Consider the following 22,723-nt stretch of genomic DNA (forward strand, 5'->3'; position numbering starts at 1 on the left):
GCCAGTTTCCATCTCTGAAATGAATGCAAACGTGCCACTCTCAAAACAGTTTTGTTAGAATACACATGCTTATCTTTTCAAAATGTGTGAAGATTTCATCCACTCAAGGAAAGAAAACATTTTGAATTTTTGGAAGGAAGGTAAGAGAGTTGTATTCCTTGGTCTTCACTTTTATGAAATTAGTATATTTCAATTCAACCAAAAACGGACCAAAAAGCTACTGTGCAGCAAGGACTGTGCCAAGCACTTGAAATACATTTGCAGCTCAGATATCACCCCTACCCTGAAGGAGCTTTAAATCTAGTGAAAGAGAAAGTCAAGGAGACAGGGAATTCCTGTACGTTCCAGATGCTCCTGGAGAACATAGAAGGGGCAGCTAAATCATTTCAGGAGGAAAGCTTCCTAGATGAGTGCCTCTCAAGCGAGAATGTCCAAACATATCATCTGGGTATCTTGTTAGAATGCAGATTCTCAGTGGGTCCGGAATGGGGCCTGAGGTTCTGCATCTCTCCCAAACTCCAAGGGGATGCTGAGGTTGCTGGCCCGGGGACCACACCCTGAGCAAAGACGAGAGCCCAAAACTGAGGCTAGACAAGTTGGGAAGAACGCATTTTAGGCAGAGGGAGCCACACAGGCTAGCCAGAGGGGAGACCACAGGGCTGACTTCTCCTCGCCCCAGGGACTGGAGAAGTAAATGAAGGGGGAGCAGGCATACATCAAGGAAAATACCCATCATCTCTGAAATGCAAGGTGGTGTTTTAAATAGATCTAATAGGGAAGCGGACTTGGCCCAGCGGTTAGGGCATCCGCCTACCACATGGGAGGTCCGCAGTTCAAACCCTGGGCCTCCTTGACCCGTGTGGAGCTGGCCCACGTGCAGTGCTGATGCGCACAAGGAGTGCCGTGCCACGCAGGGGTGTCCACGCGTAGGGAAGCCCCACGCGCAAGGAGTGCCGTGCCACGCAGGGGTGTCCACGCGTAGGGGAGCCCCACGCGCAAGGAGTGAAGCCCTCAAGGAGAACAACCCAGCGCGAAAGAAAGTGCAGCCTGCCCAAGAAGGGTGCCGCGCACATGGAGAACTGACACAACAAGATGACACAACAAAAAGAAACACAGATTCCCAGGGCCACTGGTAAGGATAGAAGCGGTCAAAGAAGAACACATAGCAAATGGACAAAGAGAGCAGACAACGGGGGGTGGGGTGGGAGGAAAACATTTTAAAAAATAAAAAATAAAAAATCTAAAATTAGATACATAAATAGATCTAAGAGGGGGATGGGTGTAGCTCAGTGGTTGAGCACCTGCTTCCCATGTACAAGGTCCCACGTTCAATCCCCAGTATCTCCTACAAAAAAAGAAAAGACCTAAGAGCACTCTAATTCAGAGCAATTAGAAGACAACAAATCTAAGTTATTTAATAGTGTGAGCTATTAAATATTTTTTAAAAGGAGTTTAGTTATTTTAAGGCCATGTATACTCTTGGACCTGTACTCACTGATTTCAAGAAGCTGAAATACTCATTTTCCTAGATCAATTTTATAATATCTGCATAAATAGTTGTGATTCTATCATATGCTCACCACACAATTTTTATGGGTAATAGAAATGACAAACTTCAAATCAATCTGTACCATAAGTCAACAGAGCGCAAAGTAGTAAGTTTTACATAATAAGTATAAGAGATTGTAACAGTTACCAAAACATGACACTATGAGAAAATATTAAATGACATATGGTATTATGGGTTATTTTCTTTAAAATAATTAAGGTTTATATGATTAAGGGAGTGCAGCTTACAGCTGAAAAAGGAAATCACATGTACACAATGATTGAACTTGAGCACACAGAATCTATGAGTCTGAAAATCTGAAATACATCCTCTAAAAAGTCTCTGCTGTGACAACTCCATCTGTTCATTTGACTTGGCAACAATATTGTGAAAATGTTCAGGAATATTTCTCCATTAAGTAGTATTTTTAGAATAAAATTTCCATTCAGAAGTCTGCTTGACACAACTCAACAATGGCCTTTATAAAGAAAAGGACACTCCTCCTAAATTATTTTTTAAAAGAAGCATATTACCTGTTTTTAAAGTTATATTAACTGAATAATGATAATGGACTTAATACCTTAATAATGACTATCTCCAAAACAAATTTCCTAAATGAGCAAAAACACCCCAGTCTACTTAATAAAACACTGTGCCACTTAAATGACTGTGTTTAGAGAAGTAAAAACTACTTGCTACATTCCTCCAAGAAATAATTTGAATAGACGACTTGCTCATGGAGATGGGGTGAGTCAAACCTCACTTACCAACCCGTTCCAGAATCTTCTATGAGTTTTTAAGAAATTAAGCATTCGAGAAATAAAAAGGACATACATACTCAAAAAACTCATACTAGGTCCAGGAACTAGTCAATCAAAGTTTCAACCAATCTACTGATCTTCATCAGTTAGCACCACTCAAGAAAGCATTCATTTTAAAGAAATAGCTGCATTTCCCCTTTGCTCTAAAATCCAGCAAAAAGACTCAGAGTAAAAAATTTTTTAATACATTATTTTTTTAAAAAGACTCACTAAAAGGACTGTAACGCCTGCGTAAAGACTTCTCTCCGTACGTCCATGCTGATACCAAGAAACATTTACATGCCTGAGGAAAGTCTGTGGCATCCTGAGCAGGTTGTCTTTATCCCCCAAATGAACCATCTCTAGATGGTTCGCTCAGGGTTCATGGGTTTGTCCCAAACCCACTCTGTCGCAAAAGACTCCCTGTTTTCTAGAACATTCTGGAAAGGTACAAAAGGCAAAGGCTAGAACAGACGCTTGATGGAGAGACCGGAAGAGGTCTTCCTGGATTACGATCTCACACCAAGCCAGCCCCTTCCATATTTTCCCAACCACCCCACGTCTTACCACACTTCTAAGAAGTATTACATTCAGTCCATCAACAAAAACCAACTGGCCAAAATCATCAACACACCCACGATGGCAACGATGCATTTCCTGTCTTTAACCTTCAACGCGGACTCCCAGGCTGGCCTCTGAGCGTCTTCCCAGCGGCCCCCTGAGAAGGAGGCTGGCAGGGAGGGGAGCCGCAGGGACGGCACACCTCACGGAGAGGCCAGGGGACTCTGGAGCCAGAATCAACACCCCACGCTGGAATCCGGCCAAGCTCCCAGATGAGATCCTGTGTCCTTGCCAAGCACACCAAGGAGCGGGCTTTCAAGTCGGGGAGAGTTGCTTTCTTGCATTCTCCTGGAAGGTCTCCACGAGGGAGGTGGGAGGGCGCCGCGCCGACCCACAGCAGCTCTGGGACAGGGAGCCAGTCGCTGCCCACCCTGGCCCTCCTCCTGCGCATCAAGAGAGCTGCTGCACAATGTCCAAGGGCCCCTTCCGGCCCCAGCGGTCTGTGACCCTAACCCTGGGGGAAGCAGGCAGTGAGTGGGACAAGGAGGACAGCAGTTTTCACAGCAAGAAGAAACAGCAGGACGGACATATTCTGGACGTTGGGTGCAATCGCTGTGGTCCGCTCCGCCGGGAGAGGGCAGCTCAGCGGTGCTGGCAGCGGTTCCTGTGACACGGCGCTCCACCGGGGACGCCACGGAGCGCCAGTGCCTAACGTGTAATGTAACTTCTGGAAGGCTCCTCCTCCCTGCTCCACTGTGGGACGAGGTGTCCCCCAGCAAAGAATAATTCTACAAGCTGCAAACCTCCAGAGAGCTCCGTGGCGGGGCAGGCCCTGTTTGATCGCCTTGTCGTGCTGACTCTTCCATCCTCTCACCACCTATTTGAGGCAAGGACCAAGAGCAGCCCGTGTCATGGAAACCAGAGGCGCCGAGAGGCAACAGCGTGTCCAAGGTCCCACGGCTTTGACGTGGTCAGGAGGTAAGTTCAGGAGCTGGAGTTGGGGGCTCCACCGGTTTTTATCCTGCAGTGGTGGAGGCCACAACGAGACATATCCCAGCTCGCTGAGGTGGGCTCTCCCCAGGCCGAGAGTACGTGGACCCCTCTCACGGACAGAACACAGAGAGCCAGGTGGGTCAGCGTGCACGGGAAAGCGACCTGTGCTGACTTCCTGCCCTGCCCATTCCTAGCTCCAAGGCCTCCAGAAATTTCTTCATTCAGCCTAAGTTTCTCTTCTGTATAATAATGGGCACTTCCTGGTTTGATGCTGAGGATGAAATGAAGCAATGCTTACAGCGTTCCCTGCTAGTTTCTAAATTATGACAAAGGAAAAATATCTGGATTCAGGATCCCAAAGGATAGATATCAATTGCTCTGGATTTCAGTAGCCTGGGTTGGGGCAAAAAGTTGAATTCTGATTTTGAAGCTACGAGTCTTTTCATTTACTCAACCGACACCTATTCCATATCATTTGTTGGAAGCAATATGGCTTGAGTTTCTTTTAAGTTGTTCCCAGAATAGCCAAAGTTCCCACAGTGATTTCCTAATGGAAGGAAGGAAAGCTGGAATAATCGCGATAGAGAAGAGCTCTGCGGGTAAGCTCCCGGCTCTCTCCCCAGCACCCCCGAATTCCACACTCCATGGCTCAGTTTCTGGCTCCCCAAAATGGGCAAAATAGTTTCTGCTTTTACCTCTCTCACAAAGAATTCCAGAGCTCTCAGAGTAGGATAATGAGCGGTGATACAGAAGATTCAGAGTCCATTAAAATGCACCGCAGTTTTTCACGTCTTACCTTCTAATTTTGTTTTTAATTATTCAAGTTCTGCATTCACAGAAAAATCACGCATACAACTCAGGGGGCCCATATGCCGCCCTATTATTAACACCTCGCTCTGGTGTGGAACATTTGTTACAACTGATGAACGCACATCTCGACTATTAACTGTGGTACATGGTTTCACTTAGGGGTCACTTCCATGTGTGCAGTTCCATGAACTCTTTTTTTTTTTTTATTTTATTCTATTACCATACATACAACCTAACATGTCCCCTTTTACCATATTCAGATATACACTTAAGTGCTGTTAATTGCCTTCACAAGGCTGTGCTGCCATCACCACTATCCATTACCAAAACATTCCCATTGTTCCAAATGGGAACTGTGCCCATTTTAAGCCCTAATTCCCTATTTTCTATCCCCACCTCATTCCCTGGTAATCTATATTCTAGATCCTAACTCTATGAATCTGCTTACTCTAATTATTTCTTAGAGAAATCATACAGCATTTGTCTTTTTTGTGTCTGGCTCATTTCACTCAACATGATCTCCTCAAGGTTCACCCACATTATCGTATGTATTGGGATTTCATTCCTTTTTGTGGCTGAATACTATTCCATCGTCTGTATATACTGCGTTCTGTTTATCCATTCACTGGGTGGATGGACACCTGGGTACTTCCATCTTTTGGCAACTGTGAATAATGCCGCTACAAACATGAGTGTGCAAATATCAGTTAGATTCCCTGCTTTTAATTCTTTGGGGCACATACCTAGTAGTAGGATTGCCAGGTCATATGATAGTTCTACACTTAACTTTCTGAGGAAGCGCCAAGCTGTCTTCCACTGCTTCACCTGCCTGATCTTAGTTGGTGCCCTGGAGGGAAGATTCCTGACAGCCTTGTCGATACATGGGCTGAATTAAGCAAAAGCATTTTTTGCTCTTCAGAGAAAAGATATAAAAACCTGAAATGTATTTAAATTTGTGTATATGTGTGTATATATCTATTTATTACATCACCTTTGTAGCCTTCAGCAAGAACCAAACACCATGTCTATCACAGCACTCTGCATGTAACAAATATCTCTGTGTGCATTTGGATTTCCAAGTGATAAGTGCCATATGTCCACATCCTACAATCAAGACTGTTTTTCAAAACCTCACAAAGGGGGAAACAGACTTGGCCCAGTGGTTAGGGTGTCCGCCTACCACATGGGAGGTCCGCGGTTCAAACCCCGTGTCCCCCGCACAGGGGAGCCCCACGCGCAAGGAGTGCACCCGTAAGGAGGGCCGCCCAGCGCAAAGGAAGGTGCAGCCTGCCCAGGAATGGCACTGCCCACACTTCCCCTGCCGCTGATGACAACAGAAGCGGACAAAGAAACAAGACGCAGCAAAACAGACACAGAGAACAGACAACCGGGGGGGGGGGGGATTAAATAAATAAAAATAAATAAATCTTTAAAAAAAAAAAAAAACCTCACAAAGGAAAAATGCAAATGGCTGAAATATGGATATTAGATTTATCAAATCCCATGGAACTACTCTTTTTAGAAACAATTTATTCAATGGTAGATTTCCCCAAAACCTGGCCCCGGACTAACTTTAGATCAGGCAGGGCTTAGGGAGAAAAGGCAGAAAAATGGTCAACGATGTTTTAAACCATGCAAATGGAAATCCTGGACTTCAAGGACATGAAATGAAATTTATCAATCACTCCATGTGGAGTATAAAACTAGACAGTGAATCCAAATAAAGCACTACACTAAAATAATTTATCTATTCATAATAACACCAAGACCATGCAGATGACAAAATGGACACAATTTCAAGTGTAATATAAATTAAAAAAAAAAAACAAAAAAAAAACCTCTGCTATATATTTACATCTTTTTCTATATTCACCATCCTAGTCTTTCTTAAGACTCCTTGACCCTTAAACTTTCATGTATTATGATCCTCCAAAGTAAGTTATTCTGGCTTTTTACAAATACTAGTCTACAAGATATCCATATACTTCTGTTGGACTCATTTAAGGGAAATTTGTATAAATCATTAGCTGGGTAAGTTTACAGAAGGAAGGAAAATATTTGCCAAGAGACATTATTAGAAGAATTTAAACCACCAAGGAGTCTACACAAGAGCTTAACTCTCCAAGTAAATAATTAGATTAGATGAAACAGCATGCAAATAACTGAGTTTCTAAAAAGCATTTCTAAAACATTTTTCTTCAAGTACACTAAATATCTACAGAGTGATATATATATATATATATATATATATATATATATATATATAGTATAAAACGTGGCAGGCACAACCAGACTAGATTTAAAATGTTCCCTCTGTTGCCACAGGAGGGTCATCTTCCTTTCAACCCACCCCCTCTTCTAAAGGCCCCATACTGGCTGGTTGACCAGCTGTCCAGATGGCCATCAAAGCCGGGGAAGCCTGCTTTCCCCTAACCCCTCTGCACCTCATCAGTGCTGAAGTCTCAATGTCCACCCTCCCTAACATCACTTGAACTGCCCCCCACCCCTTGTCTCCATCCTCACCGTCCCTGCCCTTAGTTCAGGGCTCAGCCTTCCCTGCCGGATTTGGGGAGCCCAGGACCTCAGCAAGCAGACATCACAAGGCAACGTCAGGAGTGACAGCAGCACACGGGGTGCCATAGGCTCTCAGAGGGAACCATTCCATGTGGAGACAAGGACAAGCAAGGGTGAAATGCTGACGAGTCTCAAACTGAAGCAGGGAAGGACAGGAGGGAAAGCAGAGGACAGCACCCATTCCTTTCCAGGAACGAGTCTGTAGCATGGCGGCGGGGGGGGGGGGGGGGGGCGGAAACTAGAAAGAGGTGGTTCACCAAGGGGCTGTGTTTTCCAAAGGGAGGGGACTTCACCCACCAGGTGGCATTTGGGAATTGACGCACATTTATATACTACTTTGCGGAGCACCACAGGGGAAAGGTCCGAAGAAGGGAGAAAAGCTGGTCCACCAGAGATGCACTTAATGCAATGGCTGGGAAGCGGCGGGGGGGGGGGGGGGGGGGCCAGGCATAGGTGGCCATGGGAGAGAGAAGCTCACGCCCACATCCGAGCCAGCTAGAACACCCCTTTTGAATAAGGGAGAAAGCCAACTTCCTTTTCCTGTAGTTCATGGAGTTCTATAAGTCATGTCCCAGAAACTGATGGAAGTAATAAAAACATGTTGAGTCTGGACCTCAGGTCCAATTAACAACGTTCACCAGTCACCTGGTATGGAAAGAGCCCTGCGCCACAGCCCCCCGAAGCTCCAGTCGGGTCCTCTCTTGGCTCCCAAGTTTGCACTGGCATCATACCGATCTCGATTTCTTCTTATACGAGTGCCCAGCATTGGAGCAAAATGAACAACGGCCACCAAATACGACCAGAAATAGCCAGGGCGAGTGCGAACTGGGAAAGGCAATGGCCCACGCGACTCCCTCCGGCCTCTGGCAGGGCCGCGAGGAGGACCGTCCCCCCGCCCACAGAGCCTGGCCGGGCCGGGCGAGCGTCCAGGGGCCTGGGGCCCGCAGCAGGCAGCTCCACGCCTGCGGGTTCGAAGATGGGCGAGGCTTTGGCTTCAACCACACGCCACCACCGCAAAAACCACCACCGAACAGCTCAACTGCGGTGTGACTTGAACTGCTTTTTTTTTTTTGGTCAAACTCAAGGGGCCAAAGGTTCTAGGATGGTAAAAGACATCCATGCCTCCCTTCTTGTTGTCGTTGAGCCATTGCCTTCTGCACTTTCTGCCTGTGCCAAATCCAACACTTCCTTTGCAGAGAGCATCAACTCCCAGGGAGCCGAGCAGACCCTTACAAAGCAGGAGGGGGGTAGGAGAAACTCAAGGAGCAGCCACTGCAGTCCGTGAAAAGCGGTCTCCCTCGCCCTGAACCAATGACTTTCTACCGAAGGGTATGTCTGTCCAGCACACCCAACAAACGGGCACACGGCGGTGACGTGAGCAAGTGGACGGCCAGAGGGAGCAGAGGCAGCCACTGCAGTGCGCTCAGCGGCACAGGCGCTGCCCTTGGAGGCCAGCACTTAGCACCAAGCCGGCTCTCTTTCCTCGGGTGGCTGCCTCTCTAGTTTTTTGCGCTTGGGAAAAATGTCTTTGGTCTAAGACAGCCAGAGAATTAGCCAGAGCCAGGAGCAGGCTCGGCCTCCCTGCGCTGCCACCCCACACACAGGCTTCTGGGTCGCCTTACCCCAGGGCTACCCACCCTGACCTCAGGCCACCACGACTGCCACGCCCAGGCTCCAGCCTGCAACGCATCGGGTGCCTGAACTTAGAAGCCAGGTCGCCCTCTTCCCCAGGGGTTCCCAGCCCAGCCCCTGCCCTCACCCCCAGCTCCAGCCCCCTCGGGGAATGAGCCTGCTCCCCACTGGTGAGAGCACGGTCTCAGTTCCGCTCACCTCCGTGGAGTGACAAGGGACCACGTGGGTTTTTCAAGGGACCACGCTTGAGCCGGTGCCCCTCAATGAAACCTCTCACCTAAAGGAAGCCTCGTCCGGGGAGCGTCTGCGTGTGCACACGTATGTACATGCACACGCACAAGTGTGTACATGCATGTACGTGCACATGTGTGTGCACGTGTGTGGCTCCGGGACACATGAAGTGCCTCTTCAGCGCCGGGAGGTGAGACAGGAGGCGGCGGCCCTAGAGCGGCCGTTCTCAACGACAGATGCGGGTTAGGATCACCCAGGGCTGGGAGCCCCCGACGCCGGCCGCGACCTCCAGCTCTAGCCCAGCTGGCCCGGGATGGGGTCTGGGCATCACAGTGTTCTGACCCGTGTCCAGGGGGCTTGAAGGTGCAGCAGGGGTTGAGAACCGCTGCTGTAGACGAAGAGGCAGGGGCGGCCGGCCGGAGACCCCCCTGCGGTACCCAGAGAGACGAGACCCGGGCGAGGCAGCCTCACCTGCCCACCAGCAGCCAGCCGAGGGGCAGGGGGGGCTCGAGGGCACATCTCACGCAGACAGCGCCTCTGTCACCCACCTGGGCCTCAGTTTCCCCACCCGTCAGTAAAAGAGCTGCTCTGGCTACAGCTGTTTTGCTTCTCCCTGTCCCCCAACTTCCTGCTGCAAGCACCTGCTTCCCTCCCTCTCATCCTCATTTAAAGGCAGACCGGGTTTATTTTTGCCTTTTCTGCTTCCCCAAAAGCTCTGTATGTGTTGCCTCAAAATTAGATTTGAGTGCGCTCGGCCCTCAAGGCAAATAATACCACGGACGCTCTAAGCTCTATAATCCACCTCTCGTGTTTAACACTGATACTGAATTCCATAACACATGAAATACTCCGTCCGCGGGAGCCTGGGAAACCATTCCGTCTGGGAAAACGCCTGCTGAACCCCAGAGATCAAGCACAATGAATGCCAGAGCCAGAGCAGCGGTTCTCTCTACTGCCTAGCAACAGCCTGCTTGTCACTTTTCTTCCCGCCAAGCTTGATTTAATATCCTCTTATCAAGGAGAAAATCATTTTGGAAGTATTTTCAGAGCAAACACAAAGATATCCTTAAGGATATATTAGCTCCACGTTACTTTAATCCAATGAAATAAATAAATCTCTCACCCGGCAATAAAGCCCGCATCATGCAGGAGGAGGTCAACTTGGGTGAAAAATAGAACAGAAATGTACAAATAGTCCACGACTCCAGGAAAGAATTCAGAATGAAACAGGTCCCCACTGGCAAGGGATGGAAAGGGTCAAGACTTTTTTTTACGTTGTTTCTGGAAACGCGAACACCCAGCAAGCCCAGCTCTCGGCTGAGTTCCAGTCCTGGCCAGGCCACCGCTCTGGTCGGCTCCATCTGACATCCCGCGGGCCTCTCGAGTGCAGATCAGAACGCACCTGTCCTTCTGGATTTCCCCTCTCGGCCAACGGAGCCGTGTTCCACTCTGTCACCCAGGGCAGAGACCGAATCCCGAAGTCCTCGGGGTTCCACTTTGTTCACACCCCCCTTGTCTGTCTCCTGCCTCCCAGCCCCAGAACCGCTGCTGCCCTTGGCTGCTGCTTCACCTCTCAACTGGAACCTCCCCCAATGCTTCTTAACTCTTCTCCATGTAGCAAGTCTTGCCCCCCCCATCTGCCCTGCATAATCCCCATGAAACCGACCTGATCAAATGTCTCCTTTCATTCAAAGCCCTTCAATGGTGCCACCCTGTCCACAAGATGAAGTTCAAGTCCAAGGGGAGACCCAGCCCCCTGCAATCTTCCGTCTCTGATTCAGATCTCCCCGTAGCTCGCCTTGAACCCCCCTTGGGGTTCTCTGCGCACCCGGACAGTCCGCTCTCCTCGCCTTCGTGTGGGCTGCTCCTTCCAGCCGTGCTGTCCCTCTGGGGCCCTGCAGCAGCAGGACATGCTCCACGTCTCGCTCTTATGCCATGAAACCTCTCCTCTCGCCCGCCCCGCCTACCTCGAGGCCCTGCTCATCCGTCTATCACAGCCTCTAAAACTCCACTGTACGAATTTAGTGACAAAACTGTGAGCTCCCTGAGGGCGAGAACTTCTTCTTGTCTTCTGAAGCCCGGTGCCCCCCAGTGATGCCTGGCACACGGTGGGAATTCAATAAGTACTTGCTGAAGGAAGGAGTGCCCTGCGAGGGCCATCTAAAGGTGGATCCCGACTGTGTTCTTTACAGGTCATTTTGCTCTGCTTTCTGTTGCTTATGATGTGGACCTGCCTCTTTTTCTTCCTTCTTAAACTTTTTATTTTGAAATCATTTCAAACGTACAGAACAGTTGTAAAAATAATACAAAACCCAAAAAGAGAACTCCAACATACCAACCCCAGATGCCAAGAGCTGCCAATTTAAACATCTTGCCCCATTTGAAGTGTCATTTTATCTAGCCATCCATCTCTCTAGCTATCCATCCATCCATCTATCCATCCGTAGGTTGCACGCATCACGCTCCTTGAACACGTAACACTTGCATATACACTGTGGCACTGCCTCTTCTCCCACTTGTAAATTGTGTGCAGAGCACCAAAAAAATAAATCCGAACAGGAGATACATCAATTTCTCATCCCCTGAGAGATATTTCTTTCTATTTTCCTGAAGGAAAAAGCGCTCTAACAGCTGGCAGTGAGGAGCGATCAAAACAAGTTACTCCACATCCCCGGCCTCCCTGGTTCTAAGTGTGCTGTCCCTTTGTCTGCGTCGTTGGAGGGCAGACGCTCATTAAGGCAGAACGTCTGGCACAAAGCAAGACTGGCTCAGGCATCTACCTCCACGCCTCCTGCCCACCAAGATCAGAATCAGCACTAAGAGGAGAAACCTATGTCTCCAGCACTTTCACTTCTAAGCCCACAGGGCGTCACATAAAAATAAAGACCCACCCCTGACTCACAGCGGCCGCCCAGCAGCCCCCCGACCCAACAGAGAACCTCTGGGAGGCTCTGGGCTTCCAGAATTCCATCGAAAATGTCAAATATCTGCAACCCGTGTGCGGCTTGATGTCACCAGCAAATACCCCTCTCTCCGAGGACGGATTTCATGTTGGAAAATGAGCAATTTAAATACATGTTACCTTCACACCCTGTTTTCCTGCGCGAGGCTAATGGACTTGGAGTGATTTGTTTTCCCAAATTCTCTTCCGTGTAATCACCTCGTGGGCTCCTCCACAGGACAGTCTGAGGCTCTCTGGGTCTCTAATAGGCAACCCAGAGAACCGAGAAAAACGAACCAAACAAATAAGCATTTCCCGTCGCGGCCAGATTGTTCCAGAAGGCACGGCTCGTCTGCCGCAGGCTTTCTCTTGGAGCCCGGTCAGAACAGGACGCACTGACCCTATGACCAGGGCCTGGACGGGCACTCAAGCAGTAAGGGCCGTGCAGGGGCGGCACTGTGGGTTCCAGAGGGGCAGGCCGCGGGAGACACGGGTCGCTCGGTGACAAGGCAGGGAGCAGGGGATTCTGTGCTGAGGTCCTGCCAGCCCGGCTCCCGCTCTGCTCTGCTTATCTGTATACGGGGCTTCTTTGCGCTGATTCCAAACCCCAAAAATTTGAAGGATATTGCCAACATCCTGCATTAATAGTAAATCAACATTCCCACAGCACATTGCTCAGATACGGTCCAAACACGCAGAAGCAGCTGCCATATATATATGGGTCCGTTCCCCCAAACGTGGGAGACGTGGCGGAACGGGGTGGCTGAACTCACTAACCAGAGATCATCCCTGGCGTGGACAGGATTTGGTTCTGGGTCTCACAGATGTGGGGAGTAAAACTTAAATTCCCTTAACCCTTAGAGGCTCCCGCGGGGTCAGTCTTACCACCCCCAGGGGAGACGGGGAGCTCGGCCACCAGCCCGAGGCACACAGGCCTCGATTCCCACCCAGGACGCCCGCCTGACCGCGGCGCCCTCTCGACACCCACTCGGCCGACACGCGTGTCCTAAGAGACCAGGGCTGCGGAAAGCCCTCGAAAACACGCACAACCCTCAGCCACTGCGCAGAGGCCCCACCCCACCCCGGCCGCATTCCGAGGGCGCAGGGGCCTCCGGGAGGTCCGCGGGCAGGCCCCCCGTGGAGAGAAGGTTCCGGCAGCCCGAAGGCGGCCAGCGCTCCCCGGGCACTCACTTCCTCAGGACGGCGATCTCGTTCTCGATGCTGCTCTCCTTCCCCTTCAGCGCCTTCTTAGGGATGCACTTCACCGCAAACAGCTTCCCAGTTGCTTTCTCTTCGGCTAAAACCACCTCGGAAAATGCCCCACTGCGAAGAAAGAGTGGGAGAAGGAGAAGCGGCTTAGATTCCAGACTTTGGGGTTTCCAGAAGGCTCCCCCAGCCCCGCAACCACAGCTTCGGTAATAGTAACGACAAACACAAGGAGCAAGTGTAGCCGTTGCGTTTCATCCGGCATCATTCCCTACCGAAAGTATTGTTTTTTTCCCCCTTAGCAAACGTTCAAACGTTAGTAGCCACTTTTCAAGGGAAGTATAATTTTCATTTCTGATCCATTACATACATGAAAACATGTGTGTTCATCGATTGTAACGAATGCACCACACTGAAGAAGGACGTTGTTGATGTGGGAAAGTGCGGGAGGGGTAGAGAGTGGAGCACAAGGGAACCCCCTACATTGTTTATGCAACATTTATGTAATGTAAGGTTTTTTTTGAATTTTTAAAGTATTTTTTAAAAAGGGAAAAAGTGCACAGATACGTATTTTTATACGCATATTATAAAAGTTAGGTGAAGGTGTTGACACATTAATTTAAATCGCGGGACACTCACGAGAACCCCTTCGATCCTTAATTAAAAGCTTTCGACAAGCTCATACACCATGAGAAAGTCCTAAGAGAAAACCGAAAGCTGCTCACGGGTCACCCATGACGCGGACACGTGGAAATGATTCTCGTCGGCCTTTCCAGTGGGAAGAAACACGCGTAGCCCAAGGACACAGCGGCCAAGCTTCTTTACGCAGAGAAACGCACCCGCGCACATCGGCCCACGTGAGGGCCCTGGACGCCCCCGGGGTGGCCGCGTCTCCTACGACCCGCCGCCCCTGCTGAACGGGGACAACCATCGCCTGGACGAGCAGCCAGGCTCCCAGGAGACGTTCGCAGAGAGAGTCCGCGGCCATCTGAGGTCATCATCAGCGCCCCGCAAAGGCGACCAGAAAGCAAAACTCACGTTTCGAGATTCCTGACAGGCCCTTTCATCCCAGCAAATCTCGGGACATTGGATGAATCTCACAGATAGGCAGGAAGGCAACGAAGGGCGAGCCGGCGACAGGCGGGGGCCTGGCCCCGTTATGTCGCCCTTACCGCCAGTGTCCAGTGGAGAGTGGGTCTTTGCAAACCAAACCACCAGCACGCACAGCACAGGGCGCGGGCGCTCGGGCGGGCGCTCGCCTCCTTGGAACCAGGACGTCAGCGCCGCAGGGCAACCGGGACGTGCCACCCGGGCCCTCAGGTCTGGGGAGCCCACGTGCCCCCCGAGGCCCCTGCGGTCAGCGGGCCCCCGGGCCGGTGCCTCGGGGCCCCCCGCCTGCCCCCTCCTCCCACGCCAGCAGGGCGCCAGGACCACACTCGGGCAGGAGCTGAAATCCCCTCCGGACCCGGAGCAGAAGCAGGTGCCTGGGCCACCCAGCCCGCCCCTCGGCTGCTCGTGCCCACCGGGCGCAGGAGGCACCAGGGGACTGTGGCTGAAAGGCGCCCCCTCCCCAAAGGTCTGCTCAGCTCCTAACGCCCCGTTCCCCGGCAGGTCACTGTGGATGGTGTCAGTTAGGGGGAGTCCAGGGAGTTGGGGTGGCCCTGATATGGTACAACAGGTATGTCTGGAGGAGAGGAGACACAGGCAGAGAAGCGGAGGGAGACGGGCACGGGGGGACGGAGAAGGGCTGCACCCGCTCCAACCGCGGCAGCTCCGGAGCCGGAGGGCAAGCAAGGACACTCCCCAGAGGCGTGTGAGGAGCCACGGCCCTGCCCACACCGTGCTGGACTTCCCTGCTCCAGACCCGGGAGGGAAGGGCCTCCTGCCGCTCGCAGTCCCCGGTCCGGGGCATTCTGTCGCGGCAGCCCAGGGGGCGAAGGCCCCGCTCAATCCTTCTCCAGCCCAGAGGGGCCCTGGGCACGGAGGCCGCTCCACGGGCCTCGGCGCCGTTCCGGACGAACCCCCGGAATCTGAGGCAAGCGTCGGGGGCACCGACGTCCCCCCGGCTCCAGGGCCTCAGGGCCAGAGGGAGAGAGGGGGGCTCTGCCAGGGGCGAGGGCCGGCCCAGCGCCCGGCCTGTCAGCCCGAGACCCACAACCCAACTCAGGCCGGAGGAAGACCAGGGGCTTAAAAAGCCCTCCCAGCGAGGGGCCTCCGCTCCCACCTGACACAGCGTGTGTCGGCGCAGCGTGAAGAGACGCGCATCCACCTTTGCAGTCTGGAGGGGCAGGAGGTGGTGGTTCCACAAAGCAACCAGACGGAAAATTCAGAACGAGGATCTGCACGAGATCCATGAAACACTAGCCACATAAGCGTTCTCCCCTCGGGACGCTGTATGCCACAGGTGGAGCCTAAACCTCCTCCAACCAGTATTGGTTTGTTGTGTTTGTTTTAAAAATTTACTTATTTTATTTATTTCTCCCCGTCCCTCGTCGTTCGCGCTTGCTGTGTCTGTTCATTGTGTGCACATCTTCCTTTTTGGGAGGCCCTGGGAACTGAACCTGGTCCTCCCATGAGGAAGGGAGGCACCAAATCTCTAGAGCCACCTCCACTGACTGCTTTGTTGTATCTCTCATTATGTTTTCCTCCTTGTGTCTCCTGTTGGGTCATCCTGTTGCATTAGCTCGCCATGCCAGCCCATTATGCCAGCTTGCTGTCTTACTCGTCTTCCTCAGGATGCACCAGAAACCGAACCCAGGACCTCCCATGTGGTAGGCAGGAGCTCAATTGCTCGAGCCACAGCCACTTCCCCCAGTATTGTTGAATGATAATTATTTAATATAAACAAGCAAATCAATAAGGAAACTGAAAAATGAATAAATAAACCCCTCAAGGGACACAGTACAGATCAGACATTCCCAAAGACACCTGGTCACCGCCAAGTGCTTTCACCCAAGAAAGCCTGTTCCCACAACCTCAGGGGCTCTCCCTAAGCCCACTCACCTCACCTAGGGGGTCACCTCCCCAGAGAGTTACCAGGTGGGAAGACCCATGGGGTGGGAACCCCTCCTTTCAGCAGTCCTCTGGGCAGGGGGACAAGCAGTATCTCGGGGAACAAGGACGCCCGGGAGGAAGCCCAGGTTGCCAGCGATTTTAGCCCCGACGCTTCCTCTGTCACCTGCACCCCAAAGCTCGGACACCAGTGTCTTCTCGCGCCTGTCGGCTTTACGAAGCCTGTTTTTCAGGAGCAGAGAGCCCTGAACGGGCGTCTGCCGCCAGACCCTGCTCTGTCCCTGCCTCCATGCTGCGCGCAGCCACAGCCCCTGCCTCCGAACAGGCTGGCGCCGCGCAGGGAGATACTCCGCCAATCCACCGCCTTCAGTAAGGACAGCGGGACGCCTCGGGAGAAGGTGCTCCCACGCGCTCCTTGGAAAACAGTGAGAAAAGAGGTGTCCATGTAAAGTAAGCCTTGACCAGTCAAGAAAGGACGGGGGGGGACTGGAGGTGCCCACAGGGCTGCTGCAGGAGCCACGCAGAGGGGAGGCGGGCGTGCTCGGACCAGGGGCTCTCTGTCCCTGGCCGCGGGGGCACGCGCCGTGGGACGGGCTGAGTATGGGTCCCTGGGGAGGGCGGGCAGGGGCGTACAGGCCTGCGCAGGGTTCCCAGAGCTAAGCAGCCACGGGCTCTAGAAAATGTGCCACCACAGGGGCCCGGGCAGGGCCGAGGGCAGACCCGTGGCCCCGGGCATGTCCACCAACGGTTTCCGAGGAAAGTCACAAAGCCAAGGCCACCCTCTCATCTTCTCAGACCGGCTCCACTCAACGGCTTGGCCTGGGGATGGACACATTAAAAAAAAAATCTTTACCCTCATTACTGCTCTAAAGGAAAAGGAAATTACAGTCGATTCTCATTATTCACAGCAGTACGGCTCCACAAAGCTGCCGTGAGTAAAGAATTAACGAAAACCGCGCTGCAGCTTCCCGGGGAAACGGGGGTTAGGTCCCGCGAGCTCGGGTCGTGTTTTCCTCAACTGGTCGACAAGGAGCCTTGTTTCGTCTGTTCAAAGACTCCTCGTCTTACACACACTGTTGGTTAATCGACATTGAGCGCACGGCCAACAGCCTAGAACGCGTGCCTGATCGAAGCTTATCTCACGGGCACGTTTTCTCCGCGAGGCACATCCACGGCCTTTTTGTGCTCACAAACACAAGACCGCACTTCGGCACTACGCTGGGGGGCCGTTTCTAGTCACAAAATCACCAAGAGAAAGAAAAACTACGAGAAACACCACACTGCGTCTACTGCAAAAAAACACACATGTCTACAGCTGAAACAAGAAAGCAGAGTGTCACCTCATTTGACCTCAGCTGTACGTCAGGCAACTCAAAACTTTCACCACCCTAAGCATGTCTGCGAATGGCTGCAAAAGGGCCGGGAGTATTGAGTTGGGCTTAGGAATAAATTTTAGCAAGTAGGCAACTTGCAAACACGGAATCCAGGGAAGTGGATGTAGCTCAAACAACTGAGCACTCACCCACCACATGGGAGATCCCAGGTTCGGTTCCCGTCCTCATGGGAAAGACAAGCAAGAAAGCGAGCTGGCACAGTGGGCAGGCATGGCGAGCTGATGCAACAAGATGATGCAACAAGGAGACACTAGGAGGAAAGACAATGAGAGATACAACAAACGAGGGAGCTGAGGTCGCTCAAGTGACTGAGTGCCTCCCTCCCACATGGGAGGTCCCAGGTTCGGTTCCCAGTGCCTCCTTAAGAGAAGACAAGAGAAAACAAATAGACACAGAGAGCAGACGGCAACTGCAAACAAGGAGGGGGAGATAAATAAATCTTAAAAAAAATATATGGAATACGCAAAAAACAAGGAACAATGAATATATAAGGGAGTGTCAGTGTTTTGCACCACTTGATACTTGCGAAGCACTTTGGCATATATGGATTCACCCTATCCCTACAGCAACCCCACCACGCACGGACAGGGAGGTGACTGTCACCTCTGCCTTACAGGTGAGGAAACTGAGGCTTAGTTGTGCAAGCCAGTAGGGGTCAGAAAATAAAACTCCGGTTTCCCAACCCCTCCAACACTGTTTCCAACGTATTATGCTGGGCGGCTGCTGCTTTGCCAGGGGAGCCAGGCACACAGCAAGGGGTCAGACCCCTCAAGGGTGCAGATAAATCCACCGGGCTTTATCCTTTAGGCAAACACTATGCACTGCCTTCTTGAAGTTTTCCAAAGACAAGGAAAGCTGTCCGTTTTAGGGGATGAGATTAGCATAAATTGTTATTGTTCCTCCAATAAACAGAAATCACTTAGAGATACTTCCCTGTTCCAGGAAAGCTCATTAAGAAAAAAAAAAAAGGACCTCATGAATGAACAGCTTGGGCACTTTCAATGTAATGACACAACAAAGCGCTATGTGTCTGTGATGGGGGAGAGGGAGTGAGGGAGAGAGGTGGGGGGACGGGAGGCAGGGAGGAGGACGGCAAGGGGGGCCTGGGAGCACATGCGGTCTTCAGAGGACTCAAGAAGACACTCCCCAGGAACAAAAGCAGGACTAAGAGCGACAGTTACAAAAACAGTAGGGACGGGGAAACGGATGTGGCCAAAGCAGGTGAGCACCTGCCTTCCACACGGGAGGTCCCAGGTTCAGTCCCCGTGCCTGGTAAGGAAAAAAAAAAAAAGAACCAGACAAGCAAAGAAGAAACCACCTCAGGAGAGTCATGCAGCTCAGTGGTTGAGTGCCAGCTTCCCACCCACGAGGTGCCGGGTTCTATATATATATACATGGGGGTCAGGAGAGGTGGCACGGGAATCAGCTGTAGAGTACAAGTACTGCGAGTGTAGACAGAAGGGCAGGCCCAATTCCATCTGGATCTCGAGAGCGCGTGCTGGGCCCTCTGGCCTCTGCAGGCAGGCTTCCTCCCCGAGCGCCCACGAGTGGACGCGGCCGGCCAGTCCCAACACCCGGGGCCCTGGACCTCCCGCCGCGCTCGAGCCCCGGCGACCCCTCACGTGTTGTCCCCCGCCCTCCCCTCTCCCCTCACATCCCCCCTGGACAACCCCAGTCCCCCGAGGCTTTGACCCCTCCCCCGTGGCCTCCTGAACTTGGGGTTCCCGTCTCCCGCCCCTTCCCGGCGGCCTCAGGCCTCCTGGGTCCAGGGGCGGCCTCTTGGGCGCCCCCCACCCCAGCGAGGAAGGCGCCCTGCGGCCCCGCGCGCCCCTCTCGCCCTCTCGCTCGGGTTTCCACTCCCCGCTCGCTCTCATCGCGGGCGCGCGGCGCTTCCAAAGGTCTCTCCGCCAGGAACAAGCTCCTTCTCTTCGGGGGCGCTCTGCCCCAGGAAGCCCCCTGCCCCTTCCCCACCTCCCCGGGAGCCGCTGCGCCACAACAGGGCGGTGGGGACGCGCTCCCGCCTCAGACGGTGGCGGCCCCCGTCGGCGGGAGAGCTGACGCTCCTTGGTGAGTTTTCCGGGGCATCCGAAGCCTGACCCCGGCTCTGCAGGCTCCTCTCCCCCACAGCCATCCTCCGTCCTTCCACAGCCTGGCCCAAGCCCCCTGCCCCCCAAGAATGCCGTTCCTTTTTCTCTCTCCTTGGTAAAGTTCCACTCCCGGGGCCCAGCTCGGGCGCCCCCTCCGAAGGCTTTCTCAGGGCACCCCCCCTTCTCCACGAACCCTTCGGTCTGGGGCGCCCCTGGCTCACCCTCACCCTTCCCCAGTCAACACCCCATCCCGCTCCTTCGGGGGCCTCCCCGTAAGGGCAGGAGCGCAGTGGCTCTGGTTCCCCACGTCCACACTGCCCAAGGCGGAGCCGAGGGCCCTCCCCCAAATCACAGAACCTTCCGCACCTCTGCTCAGCCAGGTCAGAGAAAAGCTGGGGTCGTCTGGTGACCTTCCGTTCAACGTTGAGGAAAACAGGGCTACCCTGCTCCTCCTCGGAAACGTTTTCCTCTAAATTTCTCTGTGAGCCTTTGCACAAAGAACCTCAAAGGTTTCTCTTGAAGCATAAAAATTCAGTAGGAAAGCGGCAAGGACAGAAGTTTATAGTGATGAAAGGGCTTTAGAAAATGCACAAGCGTGAGAGAAATAAAAATTCCGGGGTTTTGAAAATTGCCTTTTTTTCAAGTTGTGGCAAGGTATTTATCGGGATTACAAAGAAAGCCATTATTCTATTAGAAGAACACACCAAGGTTCCATCTAAATTCAGTCCATGGCAAATTACAGGGAGGGTCAAACAAAACGTTATTCTTCAAGTGTTAAATAATTTCTGCACCTGAAGATACACCGTAGAAATTACAAAAGTTGACTCCTTCTCCCTTTTCTTTCCCGTTTCAAAGGAAATCAAGGCATCACCTGGTGGGAGGGTACTCTAATTACAGGCCAGGAGGAAGTAAACAGATGTTTGAGAGCTGAATTTCCAAATCTAAAGAGCCCACAATTTAAAAATAAACACTTTCCTCATACAAGAGCCATTGAATCACAAGACGGACAAACATATTCATTATTTAACCTCCAGACTGACTGTGGCGACGTGCGCATTTCAGGTGCTTCACAAATGTCAGTCAGATCGACTTGGTGAAACCTGAAAAAGACTCCTCCAATTTTCAACAAGGATCGGGAATTCAGGAGCTGTCCTTTTGATTCACGGCAGTACACTAAATCAACCTCTCGGTAAAATAATATCCGTCCCAATTTAGGCCGTGAAATAATCAGACGGTGCTGAAATGATCTGCCCGATTAGCTCGGCGTCAGCCAGCACGGAATCACTGCCTTCTTGTGCTTTTTAATCATTCTACATGAAAATCGGATGGATTGTGTTATTAACTTTATTAATGGCATTGCCTCCAGCTCACTGCCATGCTTGTAAGTACAACTGGGCTGACAGATATCACCCCAGGGCTCGTACCATAAATTAAAAAGTTCTTTTCCACGGAGCATACTATTTTCACCAGGGTCGTCCAGGGTGCTATTGGGGGCCAGTGAAGAAAATGGCAAAAACCTAAATGCAAAAACAATGAAGTTGGTGACATTTCGTTTCAGACCATCTAGGAAATAAACATGTGCTTTTTAGACCTATTTTTCCAGAGCAGAATCAATTCTTAAAACGGGGGGGAGAGGAAATGCCTGCAAACGCTCCCATAACAGTAGTCTCACTGACACCAGGCCATCCAAACAAATAAAAACAGCACTGGAGTTAAATTCCACATCTAGGCAACTCCGCCGGCAGGAAGCAGGCACTTTGAGAAATGACATTAGCGCTCTCTGGTAGAATCTTTAGCTAAAAATCTTCACTCATTTGCATACCACTGATGACATTTTGCAGTGCTGATTTGGCACAATGACCTGGAGAAAGCCAGGTCCAATGGAAGTTTCAAGTTCTGCCAAGTAAGCAATAGAGAAAGGGAAGTCTTGCTTTTGCACACTTCAAGAACAAATGGGTCTAAGTGGCTGTGGCTCAAGTCACTGAGCACCCACCTACCACATGGGAGGTCCCGGGTTCAGTTCCCGGTACATCCTGCAGAAGACAAGCAGGGCAGCGAGCTGACATGACTTGGCATGGCAAGCTGATAGAACAAGATGATGCAACAGGAGGCCCAAAGGGGAAACACAATGAGAGACACAACAAAGCAGGGAGTGGAGGTAACTCAAGCAATTGAACGCCTCTCTCCCACATGGGAGGCCCTGGGTTCAGTTCCCGGTGCCTCCTAAAGAGAAGATGAACAGACACAGAGCACACAGCAAATGGACACAGAGAGCAGACAGCGAACGCAAACAATGGGGTGGGGGTGGGGGGGCATAAAATAAATAAATCTTTAAAAAAAAAAACAGGCACACATGTACACTGGCATCCAATTCAGATACAACATATATTCGCTAAGTTGAGCCTTCTAAAACCCTGAACTTGGAAATTACATAGTCAGCCATACATTAGTTTCTGTTAATGCTTGAGCTGAAAGCATTAAAGGCTGCTTTCTCAAAATACAATCTAAAATGCAGGCTCTTCATTAATTTGGACCCATGTCTCCTCAACCGGTTGAAATTAGACCCATATCCTTAACCTTAGCAAGCTGATGCTTAGGAACAAGGATACTCTTATTAAAATAGCTCTTCTTCTCTGAAAACTCCCTGTCTTCCTCGTCGACTGCTACGCTCCCCAATGACAAGTGGGTTTCCACAGCAGCTCCAAGAGCCAGGAGGAGACGTGCTTAAATATTCACACACTTAGTCTGGCTTCTGCCCAGATCGCTGCCCGCTCAGAGCACATTTCTGGCCCAAATGCACGAGGCGGGTGCGGGTCGTGACAACACGCGTCTCAGGTGAAGGCATCGAATGCCAGCGCAGGTGTCGCCAGTGACATCTTTGGTTTCTGAAGGCTTCTTCTGCAGCTCTAAGTCTTTCCTGCTTACAGATGGAC

The 22,723-nt window shown here is 51.6% G+C and overlaps 1 protein-coding gene across 6 annotated transcripts in view; it reads right to left on the reverse strand.

The window, feature by feature from the left end:
- CAMK1D (calcium/calmodulin dependent protein kinase ID) overlaps positions 1-22,723 on the reverse strand; it is a 384,708-nt gene that overhangs the window by 222,392 nt on the left and 139,593 nt on the right. For all 6 annotated transcript variants that reach the window (XM_058282400.1, XM_058282401.2, XM_058282398.2 and 3 more), the window contains exon 2: positions 13,283-13,414. In XM_058282400.1, coding sequence (XP_058138383.1) covers positions 13,283-13,414 — 132 coding nt within the window. The remainder of the gene's footprint in view (positions 1-13,282; positions 13,415-22,723) is intronic.

This window comes from Dasypus novemcinctus, chromosome 20 (assembly GCF_030445035.2).
Source record: "Dasypus novemcinctus isolate mDasNov1 chromosome 20, mDasNov1.1.hap2, whole genome shotgun sequence".
NCBI classification, from domain to species: domain Eukaryota; kingdom Metazoa; phylum Chordata; class Mammalia; order Cingulata; family Dasypodidae; genus Dasypus; species Dasypus novemcinctus.